The sequence below is a fragment of the Natrix helvetica genome (genome assembly GCF_964273705.1).
Source record: "Natrix helvetica genome assembly, chromosome: 1".
NCBI classification, from domain to species: domain Eukaryota; kingdom Metazoa; phylum Chordata; class Lepidosauria; order Squamata; family Natricidae; genus Natrix; species Natrix helvetica.
The window spans coordinates 358,637,741-358,654,341 of NC_138548.1; the positions used below are offsets into that span (position 1 = coordinate 358,637,741).

General features: G+C 44.8%; 2 protein-coding genes across 2 annotated transcripts in view; one reads left to right on the forward strand and one right to left on the reverse strand.

Moving 5' to 3' along the window:
• LOC309397281 (alpha-2-macroglobulin-like) overlaps positions 1–14,929 on the reverse strand; it is a 90,333-nt gene extending 75,404 nt beyond the window's left edge. Inside the window, exons 1-3 of the mRNA XM_081963152.1 lie at positions 14,745–14,929; positions 3,179–3,362; positions 1,219–1,384 (exon numbers count right to left, since the gene is read on the reverse strand). Coding sequence (XP_081819278.1) covers positions 1,219–1,384; positions 3,179–3,362; positions 14,745–14,836 — 442 coding nt within the window. The 5' untranslated portion in view covers positions 14,837–14,929. The remainder of the gene's footprint in view (positions 1–1,218; positions 1,385–3,178; positions 3,363–14,744) is intronic.
• The window catches only part of LOC309397742 (uncharacterized protein), a 295,216-nt gene that overhangs the window by 251,672 nt on the left and 26,943 nt on the right, over positions 1–16,601 (forward strand). The gene's annotated exons all lie outside the window — the stretch shown is intronic.

The window sequence follows — 16,601 nt, forward strand, 5'->3', positions numbered from 1 at the left end:
GCCTGGGGAGGACGGAAACACCCACACCACCGCCACCGTGGTGCAAAAAGCCGACTAGGTCCTGCCCGCATGACCACGCCCACCCAGCAACCGGGCAAAGAAACGTTTGCTAAAATTTTTCAATGCCACATTTTTGGAAAAAGCATCTTTGCGACAAACCATGATTTGGATGATTGAGAATCTCCATAGACCTAAAAAGTATTATATTGAATCATGTTATATTTTTATGCCATCCTTCCTCCACAAGACAAGAGGTCTTCCCCAAATCCACTGCTTTGCACCTCGCCAGCCAGATTTGTTCAAAATCAGTGCCACAAATTTAATCTCGCTCTCTTGTGTAAGTCCTAAATTAAACGAAATAGGTGTGAGCTGCCCAGAGACATTTAGCGTTGGGCAGCATACAACTTTAATAAATTATTGTCGTATTATTTTTATTTTCCAAACTCAGAGGGTAAATAAGCAGGAAAATGTTTTGTATTACTGCTGCATGAATTGTTTTTTTTTTAAACTATGAATCCTGCTTAACATTATTTTAATGATTGAAGGCCCACAATTTAAAAAAAAAATCAACTGTTGATCAAAGGCAGCATTTTTCAACTTCGGCAGCTTTCAATCCATCCATCCATCCATCCAGTTATTTATTTGCTTGGGCTTATTGGCTGTTTCAGTTGTGACTCAGTTATGACAGGCTAAGTCAGGAGTCAGCAACCTTAAACATTCAAAGAGCCACAAAGCGGAAGCCCCCCGTTCAATTCTGGAGCCGATCAATCCAGTTCCCCCATCATAGAGTCTCCCTCATCATAGAGTCTCCTCCTAGAATGGCATCCTTTTTCCTCTACCTGTCCTAACCAAAAGCCCTAACAACTGTGGTGCTGACCGGCAACAGGGAGTCACAGCAGAGGGATGAAAGAGCCACATGCGGCTCCAGAGCCACATGCGGCCCCAGAGCTGCAGGTGGCTGACCCCTGGGCTAAGTCGTTTAATATATAAATAAACTTTTTGGGCTTATGAAGATTGAAATTTGGCCGCGAGGTACATTTAAAAAGGGCCGTCAAGGCCAGGAACATGGGACCATGTGGGACCATATGGGGCTTATGGGTTTACATACCCCCATCCCAGCTAAAAATGGGACCCTTGTTAGATACCCAAGAGGCACAACATCTTGAACTGAGATCACATACAATTGGCATAGAGCTATTCCCTTTCCGGAGCTCTTACTTTTCTGTCCTGGCTTGTAGATGGGTTTGTCGGTCTGAACAAAGAGGAGGCTCTCCTGATTGTCGATGTAGACTCTCTTCCGATCTAAGAACCTCAGGGTTGCTCCTGTCACCTCCACTGTGAAAAGCGCTATGTGGGTGTTGAAGGACCTTTCCCATTTGGGGAGCTGGAGAAGGGAGAAAGCAGGCACGTCAGTTTTTCTAGAGATGAGTACAGTGGCTGTTGATTGGCCAAGGCAAAGGCAGAGGAGAGGAGGGGAAGAGAGAGAGGAAAAGACAAAGTAGGAGGGGAGAGGAGAGGGGAAGGGAGGGGAGATGAGGAGAAGGCAAAGTAGAAGAGGGGAGGGGAGGCAGGGAAGGGGAAGAGAGTAGAAGGTGAAGAGAAAAGAAGAGAAAGAAGAAGGTGAAGAGAAGAGAAGAGAAAGGAGGCAAAGAGAAGAGAAAGGAGAAGGCGAAGAGAAGAGAAGAGAAGAGAAGAGAAAGGAGGTGAAGAGAAAGGAGGTGACGAGAAGAGAAAGAAGGCAAAGAGAAGAGAAAGGAGGTGACGAGAAGAGAAAGGAGAAGAGAAGATTAAGGAGAAGGTGAAGAGAAGAGAAAGGAGGTGAAGAGAAGAGAAAGGAGAAGGCAAAGAGAAGAGAAAGGAGGTGACGAGAAGAGAAAGAAGGCAAAGAGAAGAGAAAGGTGAAGAGAAGAGAAAGGAGAAGGTGAAGAGAAGAGAAAGGAGGTGAAGAGAAGAGAAAGGAGAAGGTGAAGAGAAGAGAAAGGAGAAGGTGAAGAGAAGAAAAGAGAAAGGAGGTGAAGAGAAGAGAAAGGAGAAGGCAAAGAGAAGAGAAAGGAGGTGACGAGAAGAGAAAGAAGGCAAAGAGAAGAGAAAGGAGGTGAAGAGAAGAGAAAGGAGAAGGCGAAGAAAAGAGAAAGGAGATGAAGAGAAGAGAAAGGAGAAGGTGAAGAGAAGAGAAGAGAAGAGAAGAGAGGAGAAAGGAGGTGAAGAGAAGAGAAAGAAGGCGAAGAGAAGAGAAAGGAGATGAAGAGAAGAGAAAGAAGAAGGCGAAGAGAAGAGAAGATTAAGGAGAAGGTGAAGAGAAGAGAAAGGAGGTGACAAGAAGAGAAAGGAGAAGGTGAAGAGAAGAGAAAGGAGAAGGTGAAGAGAAGAGAAGAGAAAGGAGGTGAAGAGAAGAGAAAGGAGAAGGCAAAGAGAAGAGAAAGGAGGTGACGAGAAGAGAAAGAAGGCAAAGAGAAGAGAAAGGAGGTGAAGAGAAGAGAAAGGAGAAGGCGAAGAAAAGAGAAAGGAGATGAAGAGAAGAGAAAGGAGAAGGTGAAGAGAAGAGAAGAGAGGAGAAAGGAGGTGAAGAGAAGAGAAAGAAGGCGAAGAGAAGAGAAAGGAGATGAAGAGAAGAGAAAGAAGAAGGCGAAGAGAAGAGAAGATTAAGGAGAAGGTGAAGAGAAGAGAAAGGAGGTGACAAAAAGAGAAAGGAGAAGGTGAAGAGAAGAGAAAGGAGAAGGTGAAGAGAAGAGAAAGGAGATGACAAGAAGAGAAAGAAGGCAAAGAGAAGAGAAAGGAGGTGAAGAGAAGAGGAAGAAGAAGGTGAAGAGAAGAGAAAGAAGAAGGCGAAGAGAAGAGAAAGGCGGTGAAGAGAAGAGAAGAGAAGAGAAGAGAAGAGAAGAGAAGAGAAGAGAAAGGAGGTGAAGAGAAGAGCTCTATTCACACAACTCAGTGAATAAGTTGCCAAAGATCCAAAGAAACATTAAATCTCTTATTGCTGGCTTGACTGCTCTACATATTGTTGAATTGTTGCTATTAATGCAGTAGCACAATCATAGTAACGCCATGAAACCATAATGGAAAAACCTTCATCTTCCACTGTGCCATCAAAGTATATCCAGGCCATGTTTATAAATGTGCTTATCCTTTTGCTGTTGCTCCCTACATGGACCTCCGAAGAGAGCCCAGGCGGTCTCACCTGGAAGTCGGTGCACTGGAACAGGTCTTTCTTGGAGACGTCTTCCCTTAGGAGGCTCCTGTTCTGCGAGCCGTATTCCAGGGTGATGCTCAGGGTCACAGACTCATTCAGGTGGCTCAGCTGGACACAGACCTTCCTGGAGGTTTCCGTGGGGACAACGAAAGGCACCAAAACCAGATATTGCCTGGAAAGAGAAAAAAACAAAGTTAGTCAGGGGACCAGAGAATGGAGATGGCACTCCTGCCAGAGGAGGGGCACACCCCAACTGGGGTTGCTAAAAAAACTAACTGGGTTAAACTAAATTTAATTTTGTAATATCCTCTAGGGGGGGAGGGAAGGAAGGAAGGAAAGAAGGAGAGGGAGGGAGGGAAGGAAGGAAGGAAGAAGAGGGAGGAGGAAGGGAGGGAAAGAAGGAAGGAAGGAATGAGAGGGAGGGGAGAGGGAAAGAGGGAGGGAAGGAAAGAAGGAGAGGGAGGGAGGAAGAAAAGGAAGGAAGAAATGAGGGAGGGGAGAGAGGGAAGGAGGGAGGGAAGGAAAGAAGGAGAGGGAGGGAAGGAAGGAAGGAGAGGGGGAGGAAAGGAAGGAAAGAAAGAAGGAGAAGGAAAGGGAGGGGTGAAAGAAGGAGAGGGGTAGGGAGGGAAGGAAGGAATGAGAGGGCGGGGAGAGAGGGAAGGAGGGAGGGAAGGAAAGAAGGAGAGGGAGGGATAGAGGGAGGGAAGGAAGGAAGGAGAGGGAGGAGAGAGAGGGAAGGAGGGAGGGAAGGAAGGAGAGGGGGGAGGGAGGGAAGGAAAGAAAGAAGGAGAGGGAGGGTAGAGGGAGGGAAGGAAGAAAGAAAGGAGAGGGAGGAGAGAGAGGGAAGGAGGGAGGGAAGGAAGGAGAGGGGGGAGGGAGGGAGGGAAGGAAAGAAAGAAGGAGAGGGAGGGGTAGAGGGAGGGAAGGAAGGAAGAAAGGAGAGGGAGGAGAGAGAGGGAAGGAGGGAGGGAAGGAAGGAGAGGGGGGAGGGAGGGAGGGAAGGAAAGAAAGGAGGAGAGGGAGGGGTAGAGGGAGGGAAGGAAGGAAGACAGGAGAGGGAGGAGAGAGAGGGGAGGAAGGAGGGGAGGAAGGAGAGGGGGGAGGGAGGGAGGGAAAGAAAGAAAGACAGGGAGGGAGGGAGGAGGGGGGAAAGAAGGAGAGGGGTAGGGAGAGAAGGAAGGAAGGTTGTTTTCAGTGATTGAAAGCAAATAACTGGCTGATAGGCATGTATTTGCTCCTGAAGAGTTTATCCATACTAAAAGGGAAATTTTTGCCCATCTCACTTTTCATCAAATTGTATTACCTGTGACTTAAAAGTTAACCCAGGTAGCCTTTGACTTCCAATCCTTTTTTCAGTGACCGTTCCAATTTACGACGACATTGAAAAAAGTGTTGTTGAAAAACTTAGCACTGACTGACTCATATATATGATGGTTGCATTGTCACGGGGTCGCGGGATCCCCTTTTGCGACCTTCTAACAAGCCAAGTCATCAGGCAAGCCAGGTACCCTGAATAACCGTGTGACTAACTTAACAACTGCATTGGTTCACTCAACACCTCTGGCAAGAAAGGTCGTAAAATGGGGCAAAACTTCAGACAAAGCGTTTTGTCCACTCTCTTCTTAAAAACCTCTAGTGTTGAAGCATTCACAACTTCTGGAGGCAAGTGGTTAATTGCTCTCAGTTCCTCTTCATTCTAAGTGGCTTCTCTCCTTGATTAGTTTCCACCCATTGCTTCTTGTTCTACCCTCAGGTGCCTTGGAGAATAGTTTGACTCCCTCTTCTTTGTGGCAACCCCTGAGATATTGGAACACTGCTATCATGTCTCCCCTAGTCCTTCTTTCTCTTAAGCTAGACGTACCCAGTTCCTGCAACCGTTCTTCACATGTTTTAGTCTCCAGTCCCCTAATCATCTTTGTTGCTCTTCTCTGCACTCTTTCTAGAGTCTCCACATCTTTTTTTTTAACATTGTGGTGACCAAAACCAATTGTGAAGTCATTTGGACCGCCGTGTCCAAATCCCCTTTCGCATCCCATCCCTTGGTCCGGCGTGAGTCCTAGCCACAGGCACTCCTCGACTTACAACCACAACCGAGCCCACAATTTATGTTGCTAAACGAGACATTTGTGGCGAGTTTTGCCCCATTTTATGACCTTTCTTACCACTGTTTTTAAGTGAATCACCGTGGCTGTGTTACGTTAGTAACCCAATTGTGAAGTGAATCTGAATTCTCCATCGACTTTGCTTGTCAGAAGGTCACAAAAGAGGATCAGATGATAACCTCAGTTGTGACACTGCAACGGTCAGAAATATGAGCCAGTTGCCAAGCGTCTGAATTGGGATCAGGTGGCCATAGGGATTCTGCAACGGTCGTAAGTTTGATTTTACAAATTTTACAGGGAAAAAGGGTTAAAAGGTTCGTAAGTTTGAAAAACGGTTGTAAGTCACTTTTTTTCCCATGCTGTTGTAACTTCAAACAGTCACTAATGAAAGATCCTATTTCAACAAAACGTGTATTATTATTATTAGAATTATATAACGTGTCAAATATAACTAAGATGAACATTGTTTTATTTATTTTAAAATGTGACTAGAAAGGGGATATTTTTTTAAATATAACAGTGGCATAACCAAAATTTAGACAGGGGAACAATGGAAGATTATAGTTCAGTATAAATCTGTGTATTACCATTAGGATTATATAAGTTATTCAACATAACAAATGTGATTATTAGTATTCTATCTGGAGTAATATCAAGAATATGGAGATTGCCATTAAAAATAATATACTGAAATATCGAACAATTAATATAATTATAATTATTAATTATAATAATTAAGGAAAGATTATAATTCAATACAATACAATAATAGAATACAATAGCAGAGTTGGAAGGGACCTTGGAGGCCTTCTAGTCCAACCCCCTACCTAGGCAGGAAACCCTATACTGTTTCAGACAAATGGCTATCCAACATCTTCTTAAAGACTTCCAGTGTTGGGGCATTCACAACTTCTGGAGGCAAGCTGTTCCACTGATTAATTGTTCTCACTGTCAGGAAATTTCTCCTCAGTTCTAAGTTGATTCTCTCCTTGATTAGTTTCCACCCATTGCTTCTTGTTCTACCCTCAGGTGCCTTGGAGAATAGTTTGACTCCCTCTTCTTTGTGGCAACCCCTGAGATATTGGAACACTGCTATCATGTCTCCCCTAGTCCTTCTTTCCATTAAACTAGACATACCCAGTTCCTGCAACCATTCTTCATATGTTTTAGCCTCCAGTCCCCTAATCATCTTTGTTGCTCTTCTCTGCACTTTCTAGCGTCTCCACATCTTTTTTACATCGTGGAGATCAAAACTGAATGCAGTTCAGTTTTGTCGCCAGCAAATATGCATATTATTACAAAAGTCTATAAGATGCTCAATTGTGTTAAATAGGAAGAGTATTACATTATTTGGACTTTTTGTTTTATTTGTACTTAAATGTAACTCTGGTTCCACACTCTTCACACAACGATGTGTTTGTAAAAAAATAAAACTTTCTTTAAAAATCCAAAAAAACAGTCACTAAGTAAACTTTTAAATGTCTATGGGGATTGTTGAATAAACTGTTGTAAGTGGAGGACTTGTATTAGAGAAAGTTGGTCGGCTTCGTTTGCTACATCACAGACCTTCAAGATGTTTGAAAACGCCAAAGGTATCACGTTTTCATTGCTGTACGAACCACATTTTTCTTTCTTTTTTTAGAGTTTTGTTTTCCAGCCTCCTTGTTGAAATAGGAGGTGAAACTCGCAAAACCCGCTGGGGGAACATTTTTAGCTCTCCCAGGCTTTCGGGTCAAGCCACGCATCCTTTTGAGAACAGGAATGACAAAGAATAGTTTCTTCATGAAAAAAATTGAACTAAAATTAATCCGGAGATTTATCACCCTTTCTCCCGGCTTAAATTAAAGCCGTTTCCTTGTCACGCTATATGAGTAAACTAAATACAATGTCATGTTTCAAGTAATGCATCCATCACAGATTGAACTCTGAGGCACTCAGTGGCAAAAATGTAACACGCCCAAGGCTCCTTTCTTCACGCTTGGTGCTTGTCAACATCAATGGGCTACGATTCCCAAAATCTTTGGTGGGTCACACAGGTAGTTCTCGACTTATTGTTTGTTTGTTTGTTTGTTTTGTTTTTATTGGATTTATATGCCGCCCTTCTCCCAAAGGACTCAGGGCGGCGTACAACATTAAAAAACAGTTAAAAAGAAATTAAATACATATCCAAAAAAAAACAAATCGAATTTATAGGACAATACATTTAAAAAATGAGTTAAAATTAACAGGCCAGGCCAGCTTGCTGGAAAAGCCAACTTTTTAGGGCGCGTCGGAAGAACCGGTCAGGGATGGTCAGGGATTATACGAAGCTCCGGGGGCAGCTCATTCCAGAGGGAAGGCGCTCCCACAGAGAAGGCTCTCCCCCTGGGGGTCACCAGCCGACACTGTCTGGCCGACGGCACTCTGAGGAGGCCAACTCTGTGGGATCGTACTGGACAGTGGGAGGCTACTGGTGGCAGTAGGTGGTCTCGCAGGTACCCTGGGCCTAAGCCATGGAGCGCTTTAAAGGTCATAATTAATACCTTGAATCGCACCCGGAAAACAACCGGCAACCAGTGCAGGCCGCCTAAAAGGGGTGTAACATGGGAGCACCTAGGTACCCCCATGACAACCCGCGCGGCCGCATTCTGGACCAGCTGAAGCCTCCGGGTGCTCTTCAAGGGCAGCCTCATGTAGAGAGCGTTGCAGTAGTCCAGGCAAGAAAGGACGAGGGCATGAATGACTGTGCACAGAGCATCCCGATCCAGGAAGGGGCACAACTGACGTACCAGGCGAACCTGGTAAAAGGCCCCCCTGGTCATGGCCGTCAGGTGTTCTTCTAAACTAAGCCGCGTATCCAGGAGGACTCCCAGATTGCAAGCCTTCTCTGAGGGGGCTAAAATTTCTCCCCCTATCATCAAAGATGGAACAAGATGCACAAATCGGGATGACGGAAACCACAGCCACTCAGTCTTGGAGGGACTTATGACCGGTTGCTTAGCAATCAGGAGACATTACAACCAACTTATGACCCAGATTTGAAGTTCTGACATTAACTGCGGTCACATGACCCTGCTCTGGGCTTTTGGCACCAACTGGGTTGCTTTATAATCATACTTTATAATTCAATTTTTTTTACTACAGGTTCTGTGGGGGTGACTTGGTGGGCATTGCATGGCTTGGTGTGCATGGCAAGGGAAGGAGACTGTAAAATCTTCATTCCCTCCCCACTCCAGGGAAAGGTTACTGCAAAATCCTCATTTCCTCCCGATCAGCTGGGATTCGGGAGGCAGAGAATAGATGGGGAGGGGTAAGTCAGAAGTGATTTTTACCAGTTCTCCAAACTACTTAAAATTTCCGCTACCGCTTCTCCAGAACTGGCCAGAACCTGCTGAATACCACTTCCAACGTCCACGTTTTTACAATCATTTTGCCCCAAACCAACATTTACTTCTGGTTTTCAGCAAAACCAGCTTATAGCAAACCCTAGATTTGTTTCATGACTGTGCCCCCTGCAAAAAAAAAAAGGTCATAATATTGGGTCGGTCATATGACCGTCTGACTCGAATGGGTAGACCCCATTTCGGTTGTAAATCGAGCTCTACTTGTTGATTCTTTGTGAAGATTCTTTGCTTTCAATGCAGAAACAACATTTGTTTGTGTATTGAAAAGAAAGCAAAAGACGTAAAGCATTGTTTCTCAAGGCCGGCCATATTAAAGATGCGTGGACTTCAACTCCCAGAATTCCCCAGTTGGCAAGCAGCTTATTTTCTTTTAATGAAAGAGTTAAAAACTTAGTTCAGCTGCCTCTCCAGGACTGCAGATTCGTTTCCAAGCAATTCCTGGCCTGGCACATCACAGACTTTGGACCATCCCTAGCTGCAAACCACTTTTTCTGAGCTTGCAACACACCTCACAATCGCCCCACTGTGCTGAATCAAAAATCTATCTAGATAGCCCTCACCAAGAGTTGACCTAATAGAGGCAGTCCTCGACGTACGACCAGAATTGAGCCCCCATTTTCAGTTGTTCAGTGAATTTTGCCCCATTTTATAACCTTTCTTGCCACGATTGTTATGTGGACCGCTGCGGTTGTTAAGTTAGTCACACAGTTATTAAGTGAATCTGGTTTTCCACTTGACTTTGCTTCTCAGAAGGTCGCCAAAGGGGATTGCAGGGCCTTGGGACGTTGTAACCGTCATAAATATGAGGCAGTTGCCAAGCCTCCAAATTTTGAAAACTTGATCATGGGGTTGCTGCAAAGGTTGTTAAGGGAGAAAAGTGGCCATAAGTCCCTTCCAACTCTGTTAATCTGTTAAGTCACTTTTTTCAGTGGTGTTGTAACTTTGAACGGTCACTAAATGAGTTGTTGTAAGTCAAGGACTAGCGGTATATTGGGAAAGAGACTCACACATGCAACAATGGGAGTGAGCACCCATGTTAGCTGTGGGGGTGCCGTCTCCTCTAAGGCTGCCGACATCACCTTGGTGAGCATTCCCAGTGCAGGGAATTCAGCTGCCGGTAGTCCTCGTATAGCGACTACATTGAAGATTGTCCACTTGGGTTGTTATGTGAAGTGGTCACTAAGTGAAACATTTGTTACATTTATAAAATTTATATGCTACCCATCTCTCCGATGAGGCGACTGGACAGCAACATCATGATGTTGCCTTCAGAGGTTGTGGGAGCTTCATCACTGGAGGATTTCAAGAAGAGATTGGACTGCCATTTGTCAGAAATGGTGTAGGGTCTCCTGCTTGGGTGGGACCAGGGGAGACATGATATATGTGTTCCAGTATTTGAGGAGCTACCACAGACAGGGAGGTGGTCAAGCTATTTGCAAAGCACCTGAAGCCAGACAAGGAATAATGGATGGAAACTGACCAAGGATAGATTCAACCTAGAGATAAGGAGAAATTCTCTGACAGGGAGAACAATCAACCAATGGAACAGAAGTTGCCTTCGGAAGTTGTGGGAGCTTCATCACTGGAGGCTTTCAAGAAGAGATTGGACTGCCATCTGTCAGAAATGGTGTAGGGTCTCCTGCTTGAGCAGGAGGTTGGACTAGAAGACCTCCAAGGTCCCTTCCAACTCTGCTAATCTGTATGATTTCAGCTTTCCTTGGGTTTAGAGATCTGCAAAGGTTGTAAATGCGAGGACTAATTGCAGAGTTACTATTTCATCGCCATCTTGACTGCAAACGGTCACCATATGGAAGGCAGTCACTAAACAAGTATGCTACCTTTATTAATCCTGGACCAGCCATTGTAGTTTTCTTCATTAGCTAGAATATACAATAACAGAGTTGGAAGGGACCTTGGAGGTCGTCTAGTCCAACCCTCTGCTTAGAGTTAGCAAACTCTATACCAGGGGTGTCAAATTGAAGGCCCGGGGCCCGGATCTAGTGTGTGTGTAGTGCTTAAATCTGGCCCACGGGGCTGCCCTGGAAACATCGAAGGACCGGCCCACGGTGTCTCTGCCAGCAAAAACGGAGCTCAAAAGCGCCGTACGACAGCCTCCTGCAACGCTCCTCTGGGGGATAAGGGTTTGGCGCTCTCCCTGGTCTTGCCTTCCTTTGCTGGACAGCCTGCCACAGGCACCCCCGATACAAATGACGTTGAGCTGGCCATGCCCACCTGCCCCCTCACCCCAAGGTCAAACCCAGCCCCGATGCGGCCCTCAGTGAAATCGAGTTTGACACCCTGTCAAACCTGGAAGCCATCTTTTGGATTGGGCCTTCAGGCCTGCCACCTTTTCTACTGTGGGAAAACGGGAGGGGGGATTATACGGAGTGGGGTAGATACAGTCAAAATAACATTCCTTTTTCCGAGAGTCAAGGACATCTCGCCCTGTACCTGGAGTGGCGTGACTGGGAGGCATCTCCAGTTTTGGACAGTGCCTGATCGGATCATGTGACGGACGCGTGGGTGCTGGGCAGGGACTTGAACTTCCCCTTGGATGGGGAAAACCTGGAAACTCTCAGATCCGGGTTTTCCCCAGATGTGCCAAGATGACATCTCTACTAAAATGGAACTTGGAGGAACCTCAAGCCTCGGCGTCTTCTTTCATTGGGGGTGTTGCTTGGAACCCTGGCACACCCCTGCCCTACAGCATTTCAGACAAATGGCTATCCAATCTCTTCTTAAAAACTTCCAGTGTTGGAGCATTCCCAATGTCCTTTCTGCGCCAACTCAGGAAGCTCAAACTGCCCAAAGAGCTGCTGATTCTAATTCTACAGAGGAATTATTGAGCCTGTCATCTGCAACTCCATAACTGTTTGGTTTGCTTCTGCAGCCCAACAAGAGAGACACAGACTTCAGAGGAGAATTAGAACTGCAGAAAAAACAATTGTTGCCAACCTGCCTTCCCTGGAGGACCCGTATCCTGCACCAGTCAAAAAGAGGGCTGTGAAAATATCTACAGACCCCTCGCATCCTGGACAGAAATTGTTTCAACTTCTACCCTCAAAACGACACTACAGGGCACTGCACACTACAATAACTAGACACAAGGACAGTTTTCCCCCCAATGCCATCACTCTGCTAAACAGCTAATTCCCACAACACTATCAAACTATTTACTAAGTTTGCACTGCTATTAATCTTCTCATTGTTCCTATCACTCATCTCCTCCCACTTAGGACTGCATGACTGTAACTTTCTTGCTTGTATCGTTACGATCTATATTGATTGTTTCCTAATATGATTTGATTGCTTATTTGTATCCTATGTCTATCACTAGGTGTGGTACCTTATGATTCGTGATGAATGTCTCTTTTCTTTTATGTGCACTAACAGCATATGTACCGAGACAAATTCCTTGTCTGTTCAGTCACAATTCTATTCCATTCTATTGTTCTGGAGCCAAATTATTCCAGGGATTAATTGTTCCAACTGTCGGGAAATTTCTCCTTAATTCAGAAGGGACTTTCCCTAATCTCTTCCTTCTTCCTGAGACTAAAAGAGAGTGACTGGCCCAGGTTCAACCAGCTTGGCAGGATTCGCATTTGCATTGCTGTTTTCCAGCCTGCTGCCTTTAGACTGCACCACCCCAACCTGGCTAATGTCTGTATGCGCTTATTTACAGATAGTCCTCGACTTACAACCTTATACAATACAATAGCAGAGTTGGAAGGGACCTTGGAGGTCTTCTAGTCCAACCCCCTGCCTAGGCAGGAAACCCTATACCGTTTCAGACAGATGGCTCTCCAACATCTTCTTAAAGACTTCCAGTGTTGGGGCATTCACAACTTCTGGAGGCAAGCTGTTCCACTAATTAATTGTTCTAACTGTCAGGAAGTTTCTCCTCAGTTCTAAATTGCTTCTCTCCTTGATTAGTTTCCACCCATTGCTTCTTGTTCTACCTTCAGGTGCCTTGAAACCGTTCGTTTAGTGACCGTTCTAAGTTACAACAGCACTGAAAAAAGTGGGCTTATGACCTTTTTTTCACACTTACGACCGTTGCAGCATCCCCCCTCCCCTGGCCACATGATCAAAATTCAGAGGCTGGGCAACTGGTTCATATTTATGACGGCCACAGTATCCCGGGCTCATGTGATCGCATTTTGTGATGTTCTGAGAAGCAAAGTCAATGGGGAAGCCAGATTTGCTCAATAACCGAGTGACTAACTTATCAATTGCAGGGATTCACTTAACAAATATGGAAAGAAAGGTTGTAAAATAGGGCAGAACTCACTTAACGAATCTCTTGCTTAGCAACATGAATTTAGGGCTCGGTTGTCGTTGTAAGTCGACGCTTAACTGTGTTAAGTCAGTTTTTCAAAACTCGCTTAGCAACATGAAGTTTGGAGTCCATTGGGGTCGTAAGTCGAGGTCTACCTGTATTAGTCAGTTTTGCCAAACTCGCTTAACAACGTAAATTTTTTGCCTCCATTGCGGTCGTAAGTCGAGGACTACCTGTATTAGTCAGCTTTACCCTCCCCCCCAAAAAAAGTCAGGATGGTGTAGAGTTGTGCTGAGGACAAAGAGACCCAGGTTCAAAACCACCCTTGCCCACCAAAGGATGCTGGGTAGCCAGTTGCTCTTTCTCCATCTAGCCTCCCTCGCAGGGTTGTTGTGAGGACCAAATACGAAAAAGGGAAATGATGTGGCCTGCCTTGAGCGTCAGCAGGGAAGGCAGGACAGTGATCTCAGGGACAAATAAAGAAATAATGGACAAAAAATGAAATTCAATGTAGAGAAAAGTAAAGTCCTGCACTTAGGCAAGAAAAACCAAAAGTTTACATATAGATTGGGAGAAACCAGGCTTAATAGCAGTAACTGTGAAAGGGATCTTGGAGTCTTAGTGGACAACCAACTAAATATGAGCCAGCAGTGTGTAACGGCAGCCAAAAAACCCAGTGCAATCCTACATTGCATTAAAAGAGGGATACAATCAGGATCACTAATGAGGTACTAATACCACTCTAGAAAGACCACACTTAGAATACTGCATCCAATTTTGATCACCACCCTATAATAAAGATGTGGAGACTCAGGAAAGAGTGCAGAGAAGAGCAACCAGGATGATGAGGGGACTGGAGGCTAAAACATATGAAGAACGGTTGCAGGAACTGGGCATGGCTAGTCTAGTGAAGAGAAGGATCAGGGGAGACACGATAGCAGTCTTCCAATATTGGAGGGGCTGCCACAGAGAGTGGGGGGGTCAATCTATTTTCTAAAGCACCCGAAGGCCAGACAAGGAATAATGGATGGAAACTGACCAAGGAGAGATTCAACCTAGAAATAAGGAGAAATTCTCTGACAATAATAATGAAATAATAACTCTAACTGGTAAAAAACAATTTGGATATAAACTATGATATGGGACCTGGGGAAAAGATTTACTAATTTTATTAATATTTTTTTGTGTTTAGATTTTGTTATAAAGATGTAATCTCTCCTGGGTACTTATAAATTCTAGTAATAAATTTTTGTCTAGATTTATTATAATATAAATATAAATGATTCTAGACAAAAGCACGTTTAAACAAATACAGTTAAATGAGACTGATGGTATATTGATGGTATAAAGATTTTTGATTTAAAATGTACAATTCAATATGAATGAAATATAAAGAATGATTGTAGTAACGCACGAAATTTATTTGTAACCAATCGACATGCTTTCTGGAAGATGTAATGAAGAATGTTCTTGTGTGTGTTTTTTGCTTAATTAAAACAATTTTTTAAAAAAGAAATTCTCTGACAGTGAAAACAATCAACCCATGGAAAAGAAGTTGCCTTTGGAAATTGTAGGAGCTTCATCACTGGAGGCTTTCAAGAAGAGACTGGACTGCCATTTTTCAGAAATGGTATAGGGTCTCCTGCTTGGGCGGTGGGGTTGGACTAGATGACCTACAAGGTCCCTTCCAATGCTGTTAATCTGTATCTGTACCCATTTTTTCCCTTCTGAAAACCCAGAATCAACATTTCGGGGGAAACAAAAAAAAAGAAGCGAGGAAAACTGCTTACGGTTTTGGGGGTGGTGCTGAGGTCTCCCCAGGAAGGAAGAAGAGACCCAGGAGAAAAAGGCAGGGTCCTGCAAGTATCCGGCTCTTCCCCATAGCGTTGAGAGGTCAGCTGGTAGAGGAGTCAAAGCTGGTGGGTCAGAGGAGACGGAGTTGTTCTCCACCTCACCTGCTCCGTCGTCTGCTAACCTGCCAGTCCTTTTATACTCCTGGAGGACACACAAACACACCCACCCACACACACATTCCTCTCTACCCGCAGCGGTTATCACTTTGGCTTGCGGTCTATTTGCACAGCTAAGTTGCCTGCCTGGCTGTGTGTGCATGTGTGTGTGTGTGTGAGAGAGAGAGAGAGAGAGAAAGAGACCTTGGTATGTTGTACTAGGCAACACGTCAGAAATAGGGAGATTGTTTGAGCAATACACCAGACAGAACTCTGTGTGCAAATAGAAGTTTTGCTCTTCTCTAGCTTTACACACACACACACACACACGCACGCACGCGCGCGCGCACGCACGCACATACACACACACACACACAACAGCCGCCCTCCCAGCCCGGGGTCAATCCATTTCTCAAGACCTAAAGGCTTACGGTTACAGGTAGGCCTCGACGTATGACCCACCAGTGAGGCCAACATTTCTGTCGCTGAGCAACACGCTTGTGAGTTTTGCGCCCATTTTACAACTTTTCTTGCCACAGTTGTTAAGTGAACCATGGCAGTTGTTAAGTTAGTCACACGTTTGTTAAGGGAACCATGGCAGTTCCTCTTTGCTTGTCGCAAAAGGGGACAGCGTGACCCTGGCACACCGTAACCGTCATAAATAGGAGCCAGTTGCCGAATTTTGATCACGTCACCGTAGAGATACTGCAACAGTCGTAAGTGTCGAAACTGGTCATGGGTCACTTTTCTCAGCGCTCTTGTAACTTCGAATGGTCACTAAATGAATGATTATAAGTGGAGGAGTACAGGTAGTCCTCGACTTACAACGGCTCATTTAGTGACCGTTGTAAAGTTAACAATGACACTGAAAAAAGTGACTTAAGTCTGTTTTTCACGCTTACAACCAATGCAGCATCCCAATGGTCATTCAGTTGCATTCAGATGCTTGACCACGGACTCATATTCATGACGGTCACAGTGTCCTAGGGTCATGTGATCATCTTTTGCGCCTCCTCCCGAGCGAAGTCAATGGGGAAACCAGATTTACTTAACAACCGTGTTACTAATTAACAAATGCAATGATCCATGTAACAACTGTGGCAAGAGGAGTTATAAAAGGGGGCAAAACTCCCTTAACGCATGTTCCACTTAGCAATGTAAATGTTCGGGGTCAATTGTGGTCGTAACTCGAGGACTACCTGTATGGCCCAGATATGGCTCGGCTATGAATTGTTATGTGAAGGCCACCTCTGAGGAAATCCAATTCCATTCCAGACAAATGCCCATCCAATTGTTTCAATCAATCAATCAATCAATCAATCAGAAGTTATGGATCCACTTAACAACCGTGGCATGAAAGCTGATAAAATGGGGCAAAACTCACTTAACAACTCAGCAATGGAAACTTTGGGCTGAATTGCGGTCGTACGTCAAGGACTACCAATTATTATAGTGACTGAGGGAAGAATATTAAACACCCCTGACTGAACAAAAAGTAAAGTACAATACAATACAATAGCAGAGTTGGGTGGGACCTTGGAGGTCTTCTAGTCCAACCCCCTGCTTAGGCAGGAAACCCTACATCACTTCCGACAAATGGTTGTCCAATATCTTCTTAAAAACTTCCAGTGTTGGGGCATTCACAACTCCTGGAGGCAAGCTGTTCCACTGATTCTAACTGTCAGGAAATGTCTCCTC